The sequence below is a fragment of the Artemia sp. Qi Xiang Cuo genome, chromosome 13, assembly GCF_049724085.1.
Source record: "Artemia sp. Qi Xiang Cuo chromosome 13, ASM4972408v1, whole genome shotgun sequence".
Classification (NCBI taxonomy): Eukaryota; Metazoa; Arthropoda; class Branchiopoda; order Anostraca; family Artemiidae; genus Artemia; species Artemia sp. Qi Xiang Cuo.
The window spans coordinates 5705707-5732447 of NC_142806.1; the positions used below are offsets into that span (position 1 = coordinate 5705707).

The following is a 26741-nucleotide window of genomic DNA, read 5'->3' on the forward strand; positions in this document are numbered from 1 at the left end:
ATATTTCAGATTATTAAAAATTAATGAAAAACGTGTCCACTAGACAAACCTGCATCGTAGATGGCTCTGTTTCAAATAAAGGATAATTATCAAAAACAATTTGCAAAGGGGAGTGATCCCTCCCCTTGTAGCAAATTTGTAGCAAGGAAAAAATATAGGAATTATTATATAGGAATTAAAATATAGGAATTATAGGAATATAAGGAATTATTATACTTCAGACTATTGATGTTAAAAATTAATAGAAAACGGGGCCACTAAACAAGCCTGCGCCACAGAAGCTATCTACTTCAATTACAAACAGATTAAAAATTAGACTTTCAATTTTCTATCCGCTCCCGATTGGCTTTTTTCTTTACTGATTTATTTTGTTAAAACAAAAATAACGAAGTCCGTTGTTTCTATTGCACAAAGGATTTAATACGAGTTCGTTAGTGGAAGTAATGTACTAGATCACATCTAAATACAGGGGCCTTTGTTAGTCTTCAAAACTGAGAAACATAAAAATGCAAAAGATTAATATTCCAAATTTAGGGAATAGAGTGAAAAAGACGAAAAAAGGGGAATTTTAGATGACTCTGACCTTCGAATAAGCATTGATCAAAATTACGTTCCACAATATCATGAATGAAAATTAATTATTTGTTATTATTTGCATTTCAATGGATTATAGGATATTAGGGGCAAATTTATATCTCTAAACGTGCAAAAGGACCTGCAATGTTAGTCACTTTTATGCATTTTAGCGGCTAAATTATTTCATATCTGCCATTTTAGTCTTTATAATAAAAAAATTAATTAATGATAATTAATTAATAATACAATGGACAACCCTGTGTTTTAAGCTATTTTATTGCTATAAGTGCAGATGGGACAGAAATGGTAGCCCTATTTATGTATTTTAAGCATTTTTGATATATGAAGCATTTTGATATGAAGCATTTGTTGATATATGCCGTTTAGGCATTATGTAATCAGACATAATTAAAGATGATCAATTAATAATCCTTTTTCCTCCAAGACAATACATTATCCTGTATTTTAAGCAATTTGTATTCCTACAAGTGCAGAACGGACAGCAATGGTAGCCCTATATATGTTTTAAGCATTTTAGGGGCTATATTTGTTGATATATGCCGCTTAGGCCTTATGAAATAAGACATAATCAATGATAATTAATTAATAATCCTTTTTCCTCCAAGACAATACATTATCCTGTATTTTAAGCAATTTGTATTCCTACAAGTGCAGAACGGACAGCAATGGTAGCCCTATATATGTTTTAAGCATTTTAGGGGCTATATTTGTTGATATATGCCGCTTAGGCCTTATGAAATAAGACATAATCAATGATAATTAATTAATAATCCTTTTCCTCCAAGACAATACATTATCCTGTATTTTAAGCAATTTGTATTCCTACAAGTGCAGAACGGACAGCAATGGTAGCCCTATATATGTTTTAAGCATTTTAGGGGCTATATTTGTTGATATATGCCGCTTAGGCCTTATGAAATAAGACATAATCAATGATAATTAATTAATAATCCTTTTCCTCCAAGACAATACATTATCCTGTATTTTAAGCAATTTGTATTCCTACAAGTGCAGAACGGACAGCAATGGTAGCCCTATATATGTTTTAAGCATTTTAGGGGCTATATTTGTTGATATATGCCGCTTAGGCCTTATGAAATAAGACATAATCAATGATAATTAATTAATAATCCTTTTCCTCCAAGACAATACATTATCCTGTATTTTAAGCAATTTGTATTCCTACAAGTGCAGAACGGACAGCAATGGTAGCCCTATATATGTTTTAAGCATTTTAGGGGCTATATTTGTTGATATATGCCGCTTAGGCCTTATGAAATAAGACATAATCAATGATAATTAATTAATAATCCTTTTCCTCCAAGACAATACATTATCCTGTATTTTAAGCAATTTGTATTCCTACAAGTGCAGAACGGACAGCAATGGTAGCCCTTTTTTTTAGGTATTTTGAAGCATTGTAGGGGCTAAATTTGTTGATTTATGCCGTTTTCATGCAAAATCAATAATTTAACTATTATTTGTGGTAATTGTGTTCTAGAATACAACCTTAGATTATTCATTTTTAATCTAAAGTCGAAATGTATCTTTTCTTAATTGGTTTTGGTTTATTGAAACATTGTTTTTAAACACTTGGCGACACATTAGCACACATTAGCGACGGAGGGAGGGTTCCCACCTCCTTAGATTTTATTACCCCTTCACAGATTTTGAAAAATACCGTTTTGGGTATTTTCTTTGAATAATCGAAAAAACAACAAAGTTGTCCCATTTATTTGTTTTTGTATCTTCATTATATATATATATATATATATATATATATATATATATATATATATATATATATATATATATATATATATATAAAGGCATTGCTGCAAACACTATGCTTTTCTTGAAGAAATAAAAAGATCAATCTTTATCCATGAAAATATTAACTTTTATTTATAGATGACAACCATTCATTCATTAACATTTTAAACAACGTACACTTATACAATTCTCAATTACATCATCTCTAATTAACAAATTCTTAAGACTGGCATCCCTAATCCCTTTCCTTTCTCAAGGAAATAAGACATGATATCAACCGATGAAACGGTGCAATGAGTACGAAAATGAATTAATTAAGATCATCTATCCAAAATCAAAACATATTATCTAAATTTTGGGAGCTGGATAGGTCACGGTCCATTGATATTGATTAGTGATTCCAGTGAAGCAACCAAATCTTTCCTTTTCCAGACCTTCGAATCAGACAAGTATACAGGACTTTTGTTTTCGGAGCCGGAGCCTCCCGTGCACACGCCCTTGCTTCGAGTGGTGGTTCATGTTGCATCTTTTGTGGCTATCAGATTGCCTTAATTCTTTTTCTAACCTCATCCAGTTGCATGGCTATGTGTTCAAATCTCCAAAAGAAAATCGTAATTTCAGTGCTTTGATTTCTTAGAACGGCTTAATTTTTAGTATTAAAATTTATCAATTTCAAATTTTAGAAAATTGATTAAACGTAATTGATAAGTTTAAAGTGGGAATTGTAGTGAATTAAAAATGAAGGGAAATAGAAGCGTAATTAGACCATTTGTCCTTTTTTGGAACATTTTTTCTCGGAACTATGATAGAATTTCCTAAACAACCAGAAATTTCTTAGAACAATTGAATTGCTTAATATTTTGAATTTTGTTAATTTCGAATTTTTGAATATTTTTTGAGAATTGTTATAAATTGAAAATGAAGTAAAATGGAAGTGTAATTGAGTGTTACGGAGTTATTGTTTTCTCTAACCTTACCCAGTTACGTCGATCGTTTATGGAGTTTCAAAAGAAAACCGTAATTTTTGTGTTTTTTGGAAAACTAAATTTTTTTTTAATTTTTTTTTAATAAATAGCGCATTACTAGGCAAATCATGCCCTGAATTAATCAAAATATTCGAATAATTAACAAATTAAAATCAGCAGAACTGAAAATACTAAACAAAAATCAAAGAAATATTTTTAAGGATGTGTTAAATGAATTATTTTCATTTTTCTAGTGTTTCAACTTTTTTGAAATTTTGAGCATTCGAATATTATGATCCAAATAGGATTTAATCCAAAGAGTATGGATAAATTACAAGAGTGGGAACTGGCAAAACTGACGACAAAAAAAAAACGTCAACGTCATTTAGCGTTTGGCGACAATTGGCTTATCTTTCAGTGTAAAAACAGGAATAATTAACTCAATTTGCTAGTTGCTAAAATTAGCGCAGTAATAAGTGTCTGATCTCTGTTCCTGACATAAAAGTGATTACAAAGCTTGAAAATGCCAAGTCTTGCCAAAGACTAGATGGCGTTGATATTTTTTTCGCACTCTAGCGCCAGTTTCCATTCTTATAAGTTACCCACACTTTTTAACATACCCTTTTTTCAGTAGCAATGTAAGCCTATGTTACCTCGCAGCCTACTATTTTATTAAGTCTTTTTATTAAATATTGTAACTGAGAAAATAAATTTCGAAACTTTCCTAGGGTTTTCCCAGATTTTTTTGCTATTTAGTACGAATCTTAGGTGCCTTAACTTTGGTTTAGTTTATGTTTCTTACGGAAGTATTAAATGAAGCCTTTTCATTCATTTTTTCAGTTTTGTAGAATTTTCGACTGGGTTGATTTAAACTTTTGAGCATTAAAATAAAAGTTCAAAATAGGGATAAAATCCTTTTTAATAGACAGCGTATAGAAAATTCACAAAAAATACAAGATATTTCGGTCACATATACAGTGACCATCATCAGTAGTAAGACACTACTGTTTAACTCTGTCACTACTGTCACTGTATGTGTGACCGAAATATCTGGTATTTTTTGTGAATTTTCTATACGCTATCTATTAAAAAGGATTTTATCCCTATTTTGAACTTTTATTTTATCGTCATGGAAAGGCAGTGTGGTCTCCGAAATTATCAACTTTTGAGCATTCAAATATTATGATACATTCAGGACAGGATTGATCTAGTATTTGGTCTACCTCGAGCTTGTAAATAGGCTCAATCCACCAAAAACAGGACCGACTAAAATCAATTTTATTTTGCAGGAAAGTCTTTTTTACACTTGAAATACGCACTTGACAACCGCGCTGTTTTGATTTTGGACAGACAGACTAGGTTTATTACCTTAAATTTCGTCCTGTGTCACTTCATTGTACCTTTCACTAATTTGGCGATTTAAAATTGTCAGTTGACTCAAAAAGAGTCAATTGGCCCTACAGCCATGACCATATAAAATTGGCTCTACAGCCATGCCCATTGGCTCTCCTTTCTCAAAAACAATTTTGGGGGCCAATTTTACAAATTTGTGTACTAGAGTATATTATGAACATCGCAAGACGATGAAGAATGGCACAGAAAATAAATATATAAAAACACAAAAAATGCCCGTTATGAAAAATACAAAAAATAGGTTTCTGAACCAATCTTTGATAGTGTAATTAAAATAGGCCTTAGAATCAAAGGCACAATATAACAGAATATCAAGGCATAGCGATACAAATATATTCTTGCTTTATCAAAGGTTATTTGAAAAAATTGTAGGTCCAACAGCATTGAACCCATTCATATATCGAAGCTAATATTTTCTATAATAAAACCAAAACTGATTTTTAATAACTAGAATTCCTGTAAGTGTATAAGCAAAAAAATTGTGAGATATTTAAAAGAATTTGTCACGTTCAATAAAATTCAAGTCCTTGAGTTGTCCTAAAAAAAAAGAAAAAAAAAGAATTAACGTAAGCATTATTTTTTTTTACCTTTAAAAAAAAATAAGAAAAAAACAAAACAAGAAAAAAATGGAGAAATAATGCAAGCATTAATTATTTTTCAACTTTTTAGAATTTTGTTGGTCAAATTTAAACAAATTTCTAGTCTTGGACTATTTCTTAGAAACAATCCAATTGCCTTTCCCTCAACCCCTGAAATAAAATACATAGAAAATAAAATATACTTAGAGAATTTTTTTTTACAATATCAAGCTGCAAATCGTTAAAGAATACAGAAATTTTATGAGCATATAAAAAACAGTAAGCTAATTAACCAATAACTTACAATATAAAAATCAATCAAAAAAATTGAGATTCTCAGGATTTTCAAGCATATATTTATATAATTACTAGTGTTCAGTAAATATAAAAATTAACATACGCTGTAACAGTATCATGGCATTTTTCTTTTCATATCCTCGAATCCAAATATGTGACTAAACAATAACAATTTATCAACTAGCACTTATTGAATAGACCTAAGAACATAGTAAAGGGATAACTGGTCTGACACGGGCCAGCAATCTTTGATTTTTCACATAGTAATACACTACTTTGGTACATTGTTTTCAATCACGTGTTATTTCCGGTCACGTGTGATACCCCTTATTTCATTGCATACGGGCTTCTTGGAGTCCAGTTTGGGTAGCGTAAGCAGAAAAATGAAGTGGGTTGGTTGTGACGGCTTGAAGTTGGTTAGCTCCGGTTGGCAATGCTGATGCATATGTGAAAGCAGGCCCGACAAGGCCAGCAGCTCCAGCTAGAAATAAAAACAATTATTCTTCAATGTTTGGAATTCATTATTCTTTGAAAACAGGGACGTAATTTGCTATGGGGAGAGGGGACAACTGCCTCCTCCAGACCTCAGTTTGCCCCCCCTCCCAAGCTGAAATTTAGTTTCTGCAAAAAAAAATCTTCCAGAGAAACAGGTCAGTTTTCTTTAGTGTATATTTGCCTTTATGATACCGAATGGCTAATTTTTCATTTTCACTGTCATTTTCACTTGATTTGGGAAAATTGGCTCCAACTTTGCCCTCGCCATAGAATATTGACAAAATTACGCCACTGCTTGATAAGGTATACTTCGAAAGTTATTTTTAAGTATTCATTACTGAAGTAATGAGCCTGTTGTTAGCACGCAACTCTTTAACTAGCTCTACCTTGTTGGCCCTTTCCCTACCAACAATACTTAGTTTTTCTTAAGGGCTAGACAGAGGTTGCTTTTCAAACAGTTCGTGGTAACGAACTGTAAGTAAGGAGCGACCCGGCTCAATGGTAACCGAAACTGTAGAAAACGGAATTTTGATACCAATATATGCATCAAAAGAATCAAATTTTAATGCTAATTTCAAATATATAAGTTTCATCAAGTTTAGTCCTACCTATCAAAAGTTACGCGCCTGAGAAAATTTGGCTGATTTTCGAAAAAAGGGGAAAAGACCCCCTAAAAAACATAGAACCCTAGTGAAAATCACACCATCATATTCAGCGTATCAGAGAACCCTACTGCGGGGGTTTCAAGCTCCTATCTACAAAAATGTGGAATTTTCTATCTTTTGCCAGAAGATAGATCACGGATGCATGTTTTGATTTGTTTTGTTTTTTTTAAGGGGTGATCGTATCGACCCAGTGGTCCTAGAATATCGCGCGAGGGCTTATTCGAACGGAAATTAAAAGTTTTAGTGCCCTTTTTAAGTGACCAAAAAAAATGGAAGGCACCTAGGCCCCCTTCCATGCCCATTTTTTCCCAAAGTCACCTGATCAAAATTTTGAGATAGCCATTTTGTCATCATAGTCGAAAATATGATAACTATGTCTTTTAGTATAACTTAATCCCCCGAAGTACCCGGGGGAAGGGTGGAAAATTATGAACTTTACCCAATGTTTATATATAGTATTGGTTATTGGGAACTATACAGACGTTTTCAGGGGGGATTTTTTCTTGTAGTGGGGGGGAGTGAGTCGGGGGTTATGTGGGAGGATCTTACCATGAAGGAAGTTTTCATGGGAGAAGGGACATTGCTATGAAGGGGGCGCCTGATTTCCCACCATTATTTAAAAAAAGATCAGAAATTATATATATAAAAAAACAAGTTTTTCAACTGAAAGTAAGGAGCAACATCAAAACTTAAAACGACAGAAAATATATCGTATATGATTAGGTTCACCCCCTAGTCAATACCTCACTCTTTAAGCCAAAGATTATTTAGTACTTTCATAAGAGCTATTTATTCTAATTAACGGCATTTGTGATTAAGGGGTCATTTTTAAAGAATTGAAACAAAATTCGAACTTGAGCTTAAAGAGCAAGGTATTGACTAGGGGGCGAACCCTCTAATATACGTATTAAAAATATAAGAATATAGAGGTTCGTTACGTAAGTTAATTCGTAAGTTAGGTATATTTATTACTAATAAAAACATTCGTAAATAAAATTAAACAGGTTTTAGAAAGCCATTTAACCAAATAAAAGTAAAATTAATATTCATTTTTTTTTTATTATTCATGTACGGTGAGCCAAAATCAAAACCTGCATTAATTCAAAAATGTTCAAAAATAAAAAAAAACAAGTTTTTTAACTGAAAGTAAGGAACGACGCTAAAACTTAAAACGTACAGATATTATTCCGAATATGAAAGGGGCTGTCCCCTCCTCAACGCCTCGCTCTTTACACTAAAGTTTGACTTTCTCACAACTCTATTTTTTTTTTTTAAATAAAAACTTTAGCCTAAAGAGCGAGGCGTTGAGGAGGGGACAGCCCATTTCATATACGGAATAATTTCTGTCCGTTTTAAGTTTTAACGTCGTTCCTTACTTTCAGTAAAAAAAAACTTGTTTTTTTTATTTAATTTCAAGTTAAAACGGCCGTATTCATTCAACACGGGTGTATTTTACACCAGCTTTCCAAGATTTTGATCTAGGTTAATGCTAATTTTGATCCTCTGTTAAGCTTACTTTTCCTCTCACTAATTTGGAACGTTTTCAATAAACAAGCTTGTGGAGTTACTTATTACCTCAATCAATACGCTATTTGATGGCATGGTAAGGCAAACTGTCTTTACGTAGTGTCCATATTTTAGAAATTTAAAATAATTAACCAAAAATGTGCAAATCTCTCAGTGAAAAAGCTTATCACTCGCATGTGTATGCTTTTAAACAGTGGAAGAATACGGCAGCTCTGTCTAGCTATAGACATATACACGTGATGGCCTTACCATTTCATCAAATAGCGTATTGATTGAGGTAATAAGTAAGCTCCTTAGTAAAACGTTCTCAGAAGTTTGAGTGGGTGTCAGTTAGTGACTCCCCATAAAATCTATTTCAAGTAAAGTAAATCCTTGCAAATATATAAGATGGCGTTATTGCCAGATGAGAGCTACGTACTCTTTATTAGTGGAATTTATTTTATTTTGATGCATCGAAATGATCAGTCAATGAAAATTATGTTAACTATTACTGATAGGGAAATTGTAAATCTTCAGAATCTAAAATGCGAGCACTATTTGGATATTTTTGTTCAATTTCAGTGGTCATTAAGAACAACTAAAAACTATAACTATTTAAATTATTTGATATTTAATCATTTAATAATTACTTAAGAATTATTTTAATTAAAAACCATGTTTTTAGGTGCTGGCAACTGCTGCTTTACCTTTACTATATAGTATAGTATATTTGACACGAAAAACCCCGCAGGGCCACAAAAAAAGACACAAAATAACAAAGAAGACATAAAAATACAATTAAATGATTCAATTTAAACTTTTGATCAAAACGATGAAAACACAGAAAACCATTCAAAAACACTTATACAAACAAACACAAACGAAGTCATCACATAACACTCTCACGATGGGTTACACCTAAACGAATAAACCGCGCAAGATTCTTAATACTAATAAAACACCCATTTCCCAGCAATTTTTCACCGAATGCTCATGCACTCAAAAATTTCCTTTCTCAAGACCCTTAACCCTCCAAACTACCCCCCGAAAAGGCAATTAATTTTTCTCCTACTCTCCACAATTGGGCAACTGTAAGGACCACTCTTCATTCTAACCCTTCCCAAATATCTTCTTCTTCCCCCACGTGGCATAAAATTACCTTTACAAGAAATTACTCACTCTCTAGATAGTGAGTATCTAGAGAGGATATTATCCTCTAGTGAGTTATCCTCTAGAGTTATCCTCTAGAGCTATCTAGAGAGGATATTATCCTCTCTAGATAGCTCAGCTCATCCTAAAATTTATTTTCATAATAACGAATTAATATTGAGCTGAATCTGAGTAGTAGCTATCTTGTCTGATTTGACGATAATTGACATTTTTTTTCACTTTGGTTACTATAAGCCTCGTTTTTTTTTTTACCAGGCTGCAGCTATTGCTGCAACCATGATTATCTGTATCCGAATTAGGATTTTTGGAGGCGAATGTAAAAGAATACATGGTTTAGTTTTATGTCCAAAAATTCTACAGTGCTTCGTACCAGTCTTTATTGTTGAATTTGAGACTGCTCATCTCCAAAATAGCTGCACAAGAGGTACAAAATCTGTTAATAATCCGTACACTTCGTACAAATAGATTTTGTCACTGCCAGGCCTAAAGTTTTGTCAGACATCTTCAAATTTCTGATGTAATTGTCAAAAACCGTTCTAAGCTGTCCTCAAAGGGGAGGATCAGTAAGGCAAGTCCTCCTGATGTGTGACGAAAATGTCAGAAAATGTCATGTACGACAGCGACATTTTCGCTGATTAAATAGGATCTCAAGAAATTAGACGTGGAAACACAGAATCAGAGAGCTAAGTTATCTCTGTTTTTTTGGCAAACACCCAATTTGAGAATGAATGAGTTTCTCAAGATATTGCCAAAGGTCTCAATAAGATCCTTTCCATTTAATAGATGTAATAAAGGCCTAAATTCTTAGGTGGTGGGAGGTAGATCTAAGAAGGGATAGGTGGCAGGAGGGATACAAAAAATTATAAGAAAAAAGTGCAGTTTACGTCGCTTTTTTGGGAAGGAGGTTAATTTCGACCCAAAACTGCTGTCAACGATTATTAGCAACAAAATAGAACCACAAAACACGAATTAAAAATTAATGAGTCCGTTTGGGACGAACTTGCACCACTGCGATTACTCCCTTGAACTATCATGAACTAGCAGGATAAGAAGCACCGGATTTTGTAAACTTTAAATCAATAGTTAAGTAATAATTAAAATCAACAATTAAATCAAGCACATATAGAATTACAAACATTTGCAATTAAAGTGGTACTTCCTTGGACAAGGGTTCAACCCTCTCCACTCACTTCAGTCGATGTAGCGCCGATCGCAAAGACATTTTATTTTCAGTAACACCAAATTTACGAGTGGGAAAAATTGGGGATGGGGGCGGGGAGGGGTCGAAACCATGTAACTACCGCCTCTGGATACAGTTCTGTTGACACTACATGCTCGATATTGTTGTACAGGAACGCAAAAGACACAATCACCCAAATCAGATAAGGGTTAGCAAATATTTACACTGAAGACAAACATTAGAACACGACCTAGTTGATATTCAAAACAAGGTTAAGAAAGTTGATCTTGTTCAGGTTGTCTAGATTTTCTTCCAAGAAAATAGGACCCCATTGACAACAGATCATTTTCTAGAAATTAATTTAAGGATTTGAAGGAGCCGACAATGACCGAAGGTAAATTTATCATATTATGGAAAATTCCAAAAACTTGAGAAGAATAATAGGCTGAAATAAATCAAAAAATATGCTGACAAACATAACAGAAATCGGAGGGGTTAAGACCCTTCAATGTCCGCCCGAAGATCCTAACCCGATCTTAATTTTTGAGAAGTAAGAATTGGCGGTCGCTTTACCATTAAGGCATAACAAAGCTTCGAAAAGGGCCTTAGAGACCCCTCCCATCTCCCAGAAGATTATCTCCCCCCCCCCATTAAAAATTTGGCATGTATGTTTATGAGAACAATAAACACGTAGCTCCTGAAATATTCTATTAATTATAATGTTTTCTTTATTCATTCCTACATTACATGTAGAAGAATGTTCATTCGTCAATATTAAGGACGATAAAGAGGAGAAATATGCCCTGCCCTGCCCTGCCCTGTTATATGCCCTGCCCTGTCCGTTGCTTTTCTTATGCTCAAATCCTGTCAAAGGGCCCTTTCTTTTTTATAAATAAATTTCCTAACAATTCAAAAATACAAGTACTATGAGTAGTCAATTTGCTTTCAAAGTTACAAACTGAAGCAGATAAGGGGGTACTTATGTATTAAACGTACTCTTTTATATACTGCTAAAGAAGTCAAGTTTGGTTAATGCAAATGAAATAAAATAAAATAAAATAGGATGAATATATAATAGTTTAGAAACAAATTCGGGCAATATATTTGCACAATAGGAAGGGGTGGGGGGTAGAGCACACCATATATTAAGTAAGTAACCTAACCTAGGTATCTTTCCCGGTAAATTTTTCGCAAATCATACTGACTTACGAATAAAGTGAATACATCACTCGATGCCTTTTTTTATGCTCTTTACGAATACAATAATCACTTCTATCGGAAATTCAAGTTTAAGCCCTTTTCTGTTTAAAACTTATTGTTTCATAATAAATCCTTTTTATAATCCACAAGCACTGACTTTCCACAATTAAGTTGGATAAATAAAAATTGTAACAATAAGTTTTGAAGGTAGGCCTACTCCTTCAATATACCCACTCTTTTATATATCTCAAACTGAAGACTAAATGAAAAACCCGTTTTTTGACGGGATGATGCAAGACACCGCTGTAGAGAAAAACAATGTATAGCGTAGTTTTAATTGCGTATACCATATTTAAAGTGTTGTTTTTTTGGTTTTTGCGGGGGAAAAGGGTACCTAGGTTACGTTAGGTTTTTATATTTTTGTCATTTTCAAGAGCTCAAAAAGGGCTTAAATTTGAATTTCCGATAGAAGGGATTATTATATTCGTAAAGAGCACAAAAAAAGGCACCGAGTGGTATATTCGCTTTATTCGTAATAAGTCAATAATATGACTTGCGAAAAATTTACCGCTTCCCCCTCCCCTAAACCCCAAAAAACAATAGTTTAAATATCGTAATCACAATGAAAATCACGCTTTGCATTGCATTACTCTATAGCGGTCTATTGTCTGGATAGACCCGTCTGGCGGTTTTTTTCGAGACTGGATATGAAAGAGTACGTTTAATAAATAAGAGCCAATAAGGGTAACACTGGGACTTTTATCTAGGGGTTTGGCTAAAGCCAAGAATTTTTTTAGCTTACCAAGTCAATGTTAGTCTAAGCTTACCAAAGTTTGTCTAAAATTTAACTCTAGCTTCCGAAACAATGTGGCATAATTCTTTTTTATTACCGTTTCCAAATTGCCATTTAATGAGAATGACAAGAATCGCAACGCCGACAGAAAGCAGAATCCCCTTAAGATCAGTGTTCTGCTGTGGTAATGTAAAACGTCCGATGATGCAAATCATAAATTATAAAACAGGTCAAAAATTATTTGAGAGGGGGGGTGAGTGACAGGCTCAATTGTTATTGAAGAATAGTTGTTTGTACGAGGAATGTCTTTGTCCAGCCTTGAACAAATGAAAAACAAAATTTTTATATTAAAAGCTTATAATGATGTAATACGAATCTGCAATTACTTTGAGCATCTGTAATACTATTATTATTCTGCAATTACAATTTTTGGAATAACAAAAACGTACAATTATCTTGAGGAGAAAATAAGATACGAGTGAACGAATCGATTGAACGTATTACGTCCATTTGAGTAAGTTATAAATATCATTATGGCAAAAACTGTCACACCTTTTGAGTTCTTATATTTGAAAATATAAATTACCATTGATATTTTCTTATATTACAGCATTTTTGTCATATAGTTCGTTTTCAGCGAAGCACCAATGACGCAGTAATAAAGCAAAGTACCCCGTAAAGACAAATCGTCAATTGCCAGAATCGTCAAGAAGCAACGCTGTATATAATATTTTGTCGAAGCAGCGGTGTCGTAGCTATCAAAGACAATAATAGTGTCTGGATATTTAGCCGAGACGTAGTTCCAGTATCGGTGTAAAAATTTACATTATAAGAAAAATAAGATAAAGCAGTATATTTGCTTTATCTTATTTATAAAATTACATTATGATTAATGCCACGCGCGTGGCGTCCCTCACTGTTCTTATCATTCTTAGCTTAGAAAGTTACAGTCCTACATCATACGCTACCACCAAAGAAAAAAAAAATCAGATTACTGTCCAATAAGACCGTATTAAAGAGTACTTTCATGCTTTGGCTTAAAATTGTGAATTATTTTCGTTAGCCAGTCACACTGTACCTGAAGCGTAAGTTAGGAAGGGAAGACAAATACCAACGTCTTTTTTTACCCATTGTTCTCCGTCAAATTTTGAGCCAATTATACAATAAAAAATCAGATTGGCTCTTTCTTATGAAATTCTATCCCAGCAAAAATAATGAAAAGTTTGAGCATCAATATTATTTTCATGTAAACTCTGTGTTTCTCTGTGCGACTACCTCCTTAGGGGAATAGCACTTATAGCATCAGATTTCCCATTTCTAAAATAAGTTTCTTTTGTCCGGAGAGTATAACTTTAGCAAAGAAGAATGCGTATAAGCAGTTAGATAAGAGCACATTTTACGGGACATTTTCTAAAATCGTGATTTTGAGATATATATTCAGGAAAAACACGGCTGACTATTCTGGGTTCACTTGGAACGCTGTTAAATTATGAGTGGGTTCATTTTGAGATGTTTCTTTCTGACGAGGGGTCACCGATTTTCAGAAATTACGTACACCAGAGGGCAAGTACCAAGCGTGATGAGAGTGAGCCAAACGTGGCAGAACTGTGCTAAACATTACGAGCTGTGGAACTGTACGATACACCTGGCATTTCAAGATATACACTAGGTAGCGGAAAGTGGCAACCCCTCGGGTTCTTATTCCAAATCCACATTCTTGAAAACATTCAGATTAGCCTACGGCTCTAAATCTTGAACACTGACTCTAATTCCATGGCTAAAAGTATGCAGGCAACGCACTATCTCATCTAGAAGGATGGTACCCTCTCCCAATTAAATATTTTACCCGCGATGTCCTATAATATCTTATACTTCAACTATTTTTGATGTTTTTGACAACCCCCCCCCCCACAATACATTTCTCTGTGTGTGCCTATTAGATAGGCACCTGTAAAAATAATAACGGCTCTAGGCTGAAACGCTCTAGGCTGAAACTATTCACGCTGACAACTACAAAACCAAAGGGAGGGATGGAAGAGCCACTTGACAATCCTCTTTTAGCAATTTTTAGTGCCTCCTTAAACTATATCATGTTGTATTCCATCAAATTTGAATTCAAGGTAGATAGAGACTTAGCTTCCTCCACCTTGGTAACGGTTCAATTTTTAAAGTATTTGATAAATTTAAAAACGCCTGATTCCTCCCTCTCCCTAAAGAGGGTAGCGAGGATCAGCCTTTAAAAATCTGTAGTACTTGTCGGGTATCGGAAACGCACCCAAGAAGTGAATTTAGGTTAACCTTAATGAACAATCAAACAGCTCGTGGTAACGAACTGTAAGTAAGGAGCGACCCGGCTCCATAGTAACTGAAACTCTAAAAAACGGAATTTTGATACCAATAGATACATCAAAAGAATCATATTTTTATGCTGATTTCAAATATATTAGTTTTATCAAGCTTAGTCTTACCCATCAAAAGTTAAGTGCCTGAGAAAAATTGCCTTATTTTCGAAAAAAGGGGAAAACAACCCCTAAAAGTTATGAAACTTAAATGAAAAACACATCATCAGATTCAGCGTATCAGAGAACCCTACTATCGATCCAGTAGTCCTAGAATATCGTGAGAGGGGTCATTCAAACGAAAATTAAAAGTTCTAGTGCCCTTTTTAAGCGACCAAAAAAATTGGAGGGCAACTGGGCCCCCTCCCACGCTCATTTTTTCTCCAAAGTCAGTCAATCAAAATTTTGAGAAAGCCTTTTTGTTCAGCATAGTCAAATATTTAATTAATATGTTCTTTGAGAATGACTTAATTCCCCAGAGTTTCCAGTGGAAGGGCTGTAAGTTATAAAGTTTGCCCATTGTTTACATATAGTATTGGTTATTCTGAACAGGCGTTTTCAGGAGGATTTTTTTTCTGGTCGAGGGGGGTCGGAGTAGAGGTTAAGAGGGAGAGTCTGTCCATGGGGGATGTTTCCTTGGGGGAAGGGACATGTCTATGAAGGGGGCGCCCGATTTCTCAGCATTATGAAAAAAACGATCAGAAATTAAATAAAAAAACTAGTTTTTTTCAACCGAAAGATGAAGCAACGTCAAAACTTAAAACGAAAAGAAATGATTACGTATATGAGGGGGTTATCCCCCTAGTCAATACCTCACTCTTTACGCTAAAGTTTTTTTTAGTACTTTCAAAAGAGCTGTCTATTCTAATTAACCGGCCTTTGCGATTCAGGGCTTTGCGATTCGAACAAAATTCTAACTTTAGCGTAAAGAGCGAGGTATTGACTAGGGGGCGAACTCCCTAAAATACGTAATAAAAACATACGATTATAGAAATTCGTTACGTAAGTTAATTCGTAAGTTACGTCAGAACAAAATTCCGAGAAAGCCATTTAGCCAAAAAAAGGGAAAATTAATAGTAGAGAGGGGTCGGGAGGCGCCACCCCTCACCCCTGCTGCCACCTACAACTTTTTTTTAACACCATATATTGGCACGAGAACCACGTGGTTTATGGTTTTTGTCAATGAGAATTTGAAAAACAGGAATTTTGTCACATTTATGTATGTTTTCATGGATGGATATGTGTGTTGGTCGATTTATTTGATGTTTTTCATTGATGTTTTATGGTTTTTGACAGTGAGAATTTGAAAAACCGGAACTATGTCACATATATGGATGTCAACAGCAATTCATGTCTGTTTTATGGTTTTCTCAGTGAGAATTTGAAAAACAGGAACTTTCTCACATTTTTGTATGTTTTTATGGTTTTTGTCAGTGAGAATTTGAAAAACAGGAACTTTCTCACTGAGAAAACCATAAACCACGTGGTGCTGTCACGAGTCAGAACACCTGTGCTGTCGACCTCAATTCACCTATCGTGAATCAATAATTCCCCTTAGAAACAACAAATTAATTTCCCCTTTCTTGACAGATCAATCAATCAATGACATCATCTGTCAGACTTTAAAAATTTCCGCCTAGAAACGATTCTCCAGGAACAGATCCAAATCATTAATGTCTTTGCCTCGGGAACAGTTCTTTTGGTCGAACTCCAAAGGATATTAATAACCAAAGGCCATGGAAACAATTAGGCAAGAAACGTCTTAGCGATGAATTGTTTTAGCGCGCGAAAAGGTTTCCTATTAATTTGAAATGCGTTAGCGCAGAGATGCCAATAACAAAGGAACACGTTGAATTTGCGTTTAGGGATTATTTGGGCGAAACCGTTTTAGACAGGTTATGGACCTATTTCTGCGAAACAGATAGAGGCATTTTAAAAGCAGATTTTTGAAGAGATTTTAGAAGAGAATTTAATGGTGAAACTCTGTGGTCGTTATAATACATAGTTTCATTTGAACAGTGTTGTGAGGTCCTCTAACCCAACCCCAAAAGGTTCCTATCCTCCTACCCCAACCCCGAAGGAAGCCCCCGGTCCTCAAAGGCCCCCCCGGCCCCCACTGGGCCCCCCGGCCCCCCAAAGGCAATCCCTGTGCTCCAAAGGCCCTCCCTGTGCCCCCAAAGGCCCTCCTCCGGTCCCCAACGGCCCATCGAGCTCCCACAGGACCAACGGGGTCCCAAAGGCCCTCCCCCGGTCCCCAACTGCCCCGCCGGACCCCCAACGGACCGCCCGGGGCCCCAACGGCACTCCCTGGGCCTCAAAGAGCCTCCGCCAGTCCCCAAAGGCCCATCGAGCGTCCACAGGACCAACTAGGGCCCAAAGGCCCTCCCGCGGTCCCCAACTAACGCTCCGGTCCCCTAAAGGCCCTCCACCGGTCCCCAAATGTCCCCCCGGCCCCCCACGACCCACCCGGCGCTCCCCAGGCCCACCCAGACCCTCAAATGCCATCCCCGGACCCCCAAAGCCCATCCCCCCGTCCCCAAAGGTCCCCCCGAGCGCCCAAAGGATCACTGACCCTCAAGGGACCCACAGACCCTCAAAGGCTCTTCCCGTGCACCCGTCTTTCGTTGATGTGTGGTGTCTGAAACCTATGATTTCGGATGTGTAGTGTGCTACTTCAGGCTTTTCTGAGCTAAGGTTTCCTAGTATTTCCTAGGTGAATGCTGTCTGAAACCAATAGTTTGGGATTAGTAGTTTGTAATTTCAGGCTTTTATGAGCTAGGTTTTTTGGACTTTACTTTGGGTGTGTTGAGTGAAACTGATGATTTGGGATATGTAGTTAGCTATTTTTGACTTTTATGAGTTGGATTTCTTAGTCTTTTATAGGTGAGTGGTGTCTGAAACCTATGATTTGGGATTTGTAGTTTGCTATTTTCGACTTTTCTGAGCTGGATTTCTTAGCCTTTCATAGGTATGCGTTGTCAGAAAATTATGATTTGGGATGTATAGTTTGCTATTTCAGGCTTTTCGGAGCTAAGGTTTTCTAGTATTTCGTAGGTGAATGTTGTCTGAAACCAATAGTTTGGGATGTATAGTTTGCTATTTTTGACTTTTCTGGGCTAGGTTTCTTAGTCTTTCGTTGGTGTGTGTTGACTGAAACCGATGATTTGGGATATGTAGTTTGCTATTTTTGACTTTTCTGAGCTGGATTTCTTAGTCTTTCATAGGTGTGTGTTGTATGAAACCTATGATTTGGGATGTGCGGATTGCTACTTTTGACTTTTCTGAGCTGGATTTCTTAGCCTTTCATAGGTGTTTGTTGTCTGAAACCTATAGTTTGGGATGACTAGTTTGTTATTTTTGACTTTTCTGAGCTAGGTATCTTAGTCTTTCGTTGGTGTGTGTTGACTGAAACCGATGATTTGGGATATGTAATTTGCTATTTTTGACTTTTCTGAGCTGGATTTCTTAGTCTTTCATAGGTGTGTGGTGTCTGAAACCTATGATTTGGGGTGGGTGGATTGCTACTTTTGACTTTTCTTAGCTGGATTTCTTAGCCATTCGTAGGTGTGTGTTGTCTGAAACCTATAGTTTGGGATGACTAATTTGCTATTTTTTACTTTTCTGATCTAGGTTTCATAGCCGTTCATAGATGAGTGGTGTCTGAAACCTATGATTTAGGATATGTAATTTGATATATCCGACTTTTCATACCCTGATGTCTTAATCTTTCGTATGTGTGTGGTGTCTGAAACCTATGATTTGGGGTGCGTGGGTTGCTATTTTTTGACATGTTTGAGTTTGATTTCTTAGTCTTTCATAGGTGGGTGTTTACTGAAACCTATGATTTGGGATGTTTAATTTGCTATTTTTGACATTTCTGAGCTAGATTTCTTAGCCTTTCATAGGTGTGTCCTTTCAGAAAATTATGATTTGGGAGGTAAAGTTTGCCTTTTGGACTTTTCAGAGCTAGGATTCTTAGTCACTCATAGGTGTTTGTTGTCTGAAACTTCGAGTTTGGGATGAGTAGTTGGCTATTTCAGACTTTTCTGAGCTAAGGTTTCTTAGTATTTCGTATGTGAATGTTGTCTGAAACTTATGATTTGGGATATGTAAATTACTATTTCGGGCTTTTCTGAGTTAGATTTTCTTAGTCTTTCATAGGCGCGTGATGTCTGAAACCTATGATTTGGGCTATGTTATTTCCTTTTCTGACTTTTCATAACCGGATTTCTTAGTCTTTCGTAGGTGTGTGGTGTCTGAAACCTATGATTTGGGATGTGTGGGTTGCTATTTTTGACTTTTCTGAGAAGGATTTCTTAGCCATTCGTAGGTGTGTGTTGACTGAAAAATATGATTTGGGATGGTTAATTTGCTATTTTTGACTTTTCTGAGCTAGATTTCTTAGCCTTTCATAGGAGTGTCCTTTCAGAAAATTATGATTTGGGGGGTATAGTTTGCTTTTTTGGACTTTTCATAGCTAGGATTCTTAGTCACTCATAGGTGTTTGTTGTCTGAAACTTCGAGTTTGGGATGAGTAGTTGGATATTTCAGACTTTTCTGAGCTAAGGTTTAATAGTATTTCTTAGGTGAATGATGTCTGAAACTGATGATTTGGGATATGTAAATTACTATTTCGGGCTTTTCTGAGTTGGATTTCTTAGTCTTTCATAGGTGTGTGATGTCTAAAACCTATGATTTGGGATGTGTAGTTTGCTATTTTCGACTTTTCTGAGCTAGGTTTCTTCGCCTTTCATAGGTATGTGTTGTCAGAAAATTATGATTTGGGATGTGTAGTTTGCAATTTCAGGCTTTTCTGAGCTAAGGTTTTCTAGTATTTCGTAGGTGAATGTTGTCTGAAACCTATAGTTTGGGATGAGTAGTTTGCTATTTTTGACTTTTTCTGAGCTAGGTTTCTTAGTCTTTCGTTGGTGTGTGTTGACTGAAACCTATGATTTGGGATACGTAGTTTGCTATTTTTGACTTTTCTGAGCTGGATTTATTAGCCTTTCCTAGGTGTGTATTGACTGAAACCTATGATTGGGATGAATGGTTTGCTATTTTTGTCTTTTCTGAGCTAGATTTCTTAGCCGTTCATAGGTGTGTGTTGTCTGAAACTTATGATTTGGGATGCGTAGTTTGCTATTTGAACTTTTCAGAGCTATGATTCTTAGTCCGTCATAGGCGTTTGTTGTCTGAAACTTCTAGTTTGGGATGAGTAGTTCCGCTATTTCAGGCTTTTCTGAGCTAAGGCTTCTTAGTCTTTCATAGGTGAATGATGTCTGAAACTTATGATTTGGAATATGTAAATTACTATTTCGGGCTTTTCTGAGTGGGATTTCTTAGTCTTTCATAGGTGTGTCTTGTCTGAAACCTATGATTTGGGATGGGTGGACTGCTACTTTTGACTTTTCTGAGCTGAATTTCTTAGCCTTTCATAGGTGTGTGTTGTCTGAAACCTATAGTTTGGGATGACTAGTTTGCTATTTTTGACTTTTCTGAGCTAGGTTTCTTAGCCGTTCTTAGGTGATTGTTGTCTGAAACCTAGGATTTGGGATATGTAAATTACTATTTCGGGCTTTTCTAAGTTAGATTTCTTAGTCTTTCATAGGTATGTGTTGTCTGAAACCTATGATTTGGGATGTGTGGGTTGCTAATTTTTGAATTTTCCGAGCTGGATTTCTTAGACGTTCATAGGTGAGTGCTGTCTGAAACTTATGATTTGAGATGGTTAATTTGCTATTTCCTTCTTTTATTATCTATGTTTCATATCCTTTCATATGTGTTTGTTGTCAGAAAATTAAGATTTGGGATGTGTAGTTTGCTATTTGAACTTTTCAGAGCTAGAATTCTTAGTCCATCATTGGTGTTTGTTGTCTGAAACCAATAGTTTGGGATGACTAGTTTAATATTTCAGGCTTGTTCATTTTGAATTTCTGTCATGAAATGCAAGAGTTGGAAAATTAGGGTCTTAGTCCACTAGCTCAGTATTGGGGTCTTACTCCACCGACCTGAATGGTGGAAATTCACTAACTCAGTATTAGGGTCTTAGTCCACCAGCCCGAATGGTGGAAATTCACTAGCTCGATATTGGGGTCTCAGTCCACCAACCTGAATGGTGGAAATTCACTAGCTCAGAATTAGGGTCTCAGTCAACCAGCCTGAATGGTGGAAATTCACTAGCTCAGAATTGGGGTCTTAGTCCACCAGCCTGAATGGTTGAAATTCACATTAGACTACACTGAAACATACACACACACAAAAAATTACACACACTCAAAAAAACATACACACACACACACAAAAACATACACACACACACACACATTAAAAATTACACACACACACCAACTATTGAAAACACTCTCTGAACATTACACACACACACACACAAAAACTTACACAAAGAAAACCAAACACAAACACAAAAACAAGCCCAAGAACAAAAAAAAGACCACAAACACATCAATTCTCATAAAAACATACACACACAACACACACACACACAAACTTACACACACACACACACATACACAAAAACTTACACACACACACACACACAAACTTAAACACACACACACAAAAACTTACACACACACAAAAACTTACACACACACAAAAACTAACACACACACACAAAAACTTACACACACACGTCAAAACTAACACAAACAAACACACACACACACACTAAATATAACACAAACAAACACAATTACACACACACACACACACACACACAAAAACTAAAACATGCACAATAAAAAAAACAAGAAGAAACATAAAAGAATTAACAAAAAAACCTACACACACACACACACACAAAAAACACACACACACACACACACAAACTTACACAAACACACACACACACAAACTTACACACACAAACAAATTTACACACACACACACACACACAAAAACGTACACACAAAAAAAACTTACACACACACACAAAACTTACACACACACACACAAAAACTAACACACACACCCACAAAAACTAACACACACACAAAAACTTACACACACACACAAAATTACACACACACAAACACTAACACACACAAAAAAACACACACACACACAAAATTACACACACACACAAAAACTTACACACACACAAACTTACACACACACACAAAAAATTAACAAACACATACAAAAAATTACACACACACAAAAACTTACACACAAAAAAAACTTACAAGAACATACAAAAACTTACACACACACACAAAAACTTACACACACACACAAAAACATACACACACACACAAAAACTTACACACACACAAAAAATAAAACACAAACAAACAAACAAACCCAAATAGAAACAAAAACTTACTCATAAAAAAAAACTTACACACACACAAAAACTTACACAAAAAAATAAACTTACACACACAAAAACTAGTACACACATACAAAAATATACACAAAAAATAAATTACACATACACACAAAAAAACTTACACACACACAAAAACTTACACACACTCAAAAACTCACACACACATAAACTTACACACACACAAAGAAATACACACACACACACACAAAAAACATACACACACAAAAACATAAAAATACACACAAAAACTTACACTCAAAAACAAACATACACACACACAAAAACTTACACACAAACACAAACAGGCAAACACAAACAAACAAACTAACACACACACAAAAAAAAACACACACACAAAAAAAATAACAAAAAATCAACAACTTACATACAAACAAAAAATTAGACATAAAAAAACTAAAAACAGAACATAATTACATACACACACACAAAAACATACGAAAAAACATAAACCTACACATACACACAAAAAAATACACACACACACAAAAAAACTTTCACACACACAAAAACTTACACACACACAAAAAAAACTTACAACAAACAAAAAAAATACACACACACACAAAAACTTACACACACACAAAAACTTACACACACAAAAAAAACTTACATACTCACAAAAAACTTAGACACACAAAAAACTTACATACACGCAAAAAACTTACAAACACACAAAAGAGTACACACACACAAAAAAACTTAAAAGCACTAACACACTTACACACACACAAACCCTTAAACACACACAAACCAAATACACAAAAAACAAAAAAAAAAAAACAAAAAAAATAACAGGCACAAAAAAAAACTTACAAACACACATAAACTTAAACACAAACAAAAAAAAATACACACACACAAAAAAACTTACACACACACAAAAACTTAAGATCACTAAAGAAAGAACACAAAGAAAAAAAAAACAACCGAAAACTTACGGGGGTGCCGGGGGCCCTTTAGGGGGGGCGGGGGAGGGGGTCCTTCTGTGTCTCAATGCACAAAAAATATTAAAAAATGGGGGGGAAGGGGAGGGGAGGGGGAGGAGGGGAGGGCGAGGAGGGGAGGGGAAGGTGAGGAGGGGGAGGAGGGAGGGAGAGGGAGGGGGCTTTGGGGGCCAAGGGGGGAGCCTTTGGGGGCCTGGGGGGTCCTTTGGGGGTCTCGGGGACCCTTGGGGGTCTGGGGGGCCGGGTGGGAGCCCGGGGAACCTTTGGGGACCAGGGGCTTCCTTCGGGGTTGGGGTGGGGTATGAGGACCCTTCGGGTTCGGGGTGGGGTATGAGGACTCTTTGGGGTTGGGGTAGGGGACCTCACAACACTGTGCAAATGGAACTTGTGTATTATAACGACCACACTCAAAACCTCTTCTAAAACCTTTTCTAAAATAATCTTTTAAAATGTCTCTAACTGTTTCGCCGAAATAATTCCCTAAAACGGTTTCGCCCAAATAATCCCTAAACGTAATTTCTGTGTGTTCCTTTTGTTTTTGGCATCTCTGTGCTGTCACATTTCAAATTTCTAGGAAACGCTTTCCTACGTTAATCTCTTCATCTCATAAATGTTCCTAGCTACACTATTAAGGTTTCGTTAGAATATCACTTTATCTCTCCGACTTAAAGCTCAGTGAAGCCGTATTTAAAAATAGAATTTCTATCTCTTTAGACTCCCGCATAATTCCAAGATAACAAGTGATGTCATTTCTAATTCCTGACAGTAAAGATCAATGAAGCCCTATTTAAAAATAGAATATTAATTTTTCTCTCTGACCTAAAGAACTTTTATCCCTCAGACGTAAGATTAAAGAAGCCATAATGTTTCTTAATTCTTATTGCGTGAACCAATAATTCCCCCAAAGATAATATAAATCAATTTCTCAGGTTAGGTTAGCCTGAAGATCAAAGAAACCATAATTTTTCTTAATTCCCCCTTCGTGAATCAATAAGTTCCTCACCGATTTTGTAAATCAGGTTCTCAGGTTAGGTTAGCCTAAAGATCAAAGAAGCCATGATTGTTTCTTAATTCCCCTTTCGTGGACCAATAATTCCCCCACCGATTATGTAAATCAATTTATCAGGTTAGGTTAGCCTAAAGATCAAAGAAGCCATGATTGTTTCTTAATTCCCCATTCGTGAACCAATAATTCCCCCACCATTTATGTAAATCAATTTCTCAGGTTAGGTTAGCCAAACAATCTCATAACATTCGCGTCGAGCATGTACATTCTCACTGACAAAAACCATAAAACAGACATGAATTGCTGTTGACATCCATAAATGTGAGAAAGTTCCTGTTTTTCCATTCTCACTGACAAAAACCATAAAACAGACATAAATTGCTGCTGACATCCATAAATGTCAGAAAGTTTCTGTGTTTTCATTCTCACTGACAAAACCCATAAAACAGGACATAAATTGTTGTTGACATCCATTAATGTGAGAAAGTTCCTGTTTTTCCATTCTCACTGACAAAAACCATAAAACAGACATAAATTGCAGTTGACATCTATGAAAAACATCAAATAAATTGACCAACATACATAACCATCCAAGAAAACATCCATCAAAGTGAGAAAATTCATTTTTTTTCAAGTGAGAAAAATTCTGTTTTTTCATTCTCACTGAGAAAACCATAAACCACGTGGTAATGTCACGAGTATAAGATAGCCTTCTACTGGAGGGTCGGGGATTTCGTGGGAGGATCTTTCCATGGCGAAGTTATCATGGAGGGTAGAGAAATTGCTATGAAGGGGGTGCCGGATTTCCCACCATTATTTAAAAAAACGATCATTAATTAAATAAAAAAACAAGTTTTTCAACTAAAAGTAAGGAGCACCATCATACCTAAAATGAACAGAAATTAATACGTATATGATTGGGTTCTGCCCCTTAGTCAATACCTCGTTCTTTACGCTAATTTTTAGTACTTTCATAAGAACTATTTATACTAATTAACGGCGATTTGTGAATAGTGTTATTTTTACAGAATTGGAACAAAATTTGAACTCTAGCGTAAAGAGCTGGTATTGAATGGGGGCTAACCCCCTAATATACGTATTAACAATATATGAATATAGAAGTTCGTTACATAAGTTAATTCGTAAGTTACGTATATTTATTACTAACAAAAACGTTCCTAAATATAATTAAACAACTTTCGAGAAAGCCATTTAACCCAAAAAAAAATTAGAATTCATATGCATATTTCGTTTTAATTATTCATATGCGGTGAGCCAAAATCAAAACCTGCATTAATTAAAAAACGCTCGGAAATTAAGCAAAAAACACTTTTATTTAAATGAAAGTGAGGAGCGACATTAAAACTTAAAACGAACAAAAATTATTTTGAATATGAAAGGGGCTGTCCTCCCCTCAACCCCTCGCTCTTTACGCTAAAGCTAGACTCTTTGTCACAACTTTATTTTTTTTAAATAAAAACTTTCACGTAAAGAGTGAGGCAATGAGGAGGGGACATCCCCTTCCATATAGGGAATAATTTCTATGTGTTATAAGTTTTCATATCGCTCCTTACTTTCAGTTATAACAACTTGTTTTTTATATTTAATTACAATTATATAATGTATAAGTCTAGTTTTTGATTCAAACCAAAAATTAAAGTAGAAAGGCCTTATTGACTCCCACGACTCACCCCTGCTGCCACCTACAACTTTTTTTTACATAATTTATGCATGTTTTTATGTCTGTTCGTTGTCAGTTAGAATGGAAAAACAGAGTTTTTCTCACTTGAAAAAACATGAATTTTCTCATATTAATGGATGTTTTCTTAGAAGGTTATATGTGTTGGTCAATTTATTTGATGTTTTTCATGGATGTCAAGAGCAATTCATGTCTGTTTTATGGTTCGTTGACAGTGAGAATGAAAAAACAGGAACTTTCTCACATTTATGGATGTCAACAGCAATTTATGTCTGTTTTATGTCTGTTTGTTGTCAGTGAGAATGTAAAAAAACAGGAACTTTCTCACATTTATGGATGTCAACAGCAATTTATGTCTAGGCCTCATGAGCTCGTGACAGAACCACGTGGTTTATGGTTTTTGTCAGTGAGAATTTGAAAAAACAGGAACTTTCTCACATTTATGGATGTCAACAGAAATTTATGCCTGTTTTATGATTTTTGTCAGTGAGAATGAAAAAACCGAAACTTTCTCACATTTATGGATGTCAACAGCAATTTATGACTAGGCCTCATTGGCTCGTGACAGGACCACGTGGTTTATGGTTTTTGTCAGTGAGAATGAAAAAACAGGAACTTTCTCACATTTATGGATGTCAACAGCAATTTATGCCTGTTTTATGGTTTTTGTCAGTGAGAATGAAAAAACAGGAACTTTCTCACATTTATGGATGTCAACAGCAATTTATGCCTGTTTTATGGTTTTTGTC

At 35.4% G+C, this 26741-nt stretch overlaps 1 protein-coding gene across 1 annotated transcript in view; it reads right to left on the minus strand.

Annotated features, from left to right (window-relative positions):
- Window positions 1-2457: 2457 nt before the first annotated feature.
- Window positions 2458-26741, minus strand: part of LOC148944878 (uncharacterized) — a 181821-nt gene continuing 157537 nt past the window's right edge. Inside the window, exon 4 of the mRNA XM_089098835.1 lies at window positions 2458-6104. Coding sequence (XP_088954961.1) covers window positions 5956-6104 — 149 coding nt within the window. The 3' untranslated portion in view covers window positions 2458-5955. The remainder of the gene's footprint in view (window positions 6105-26741) is intronic.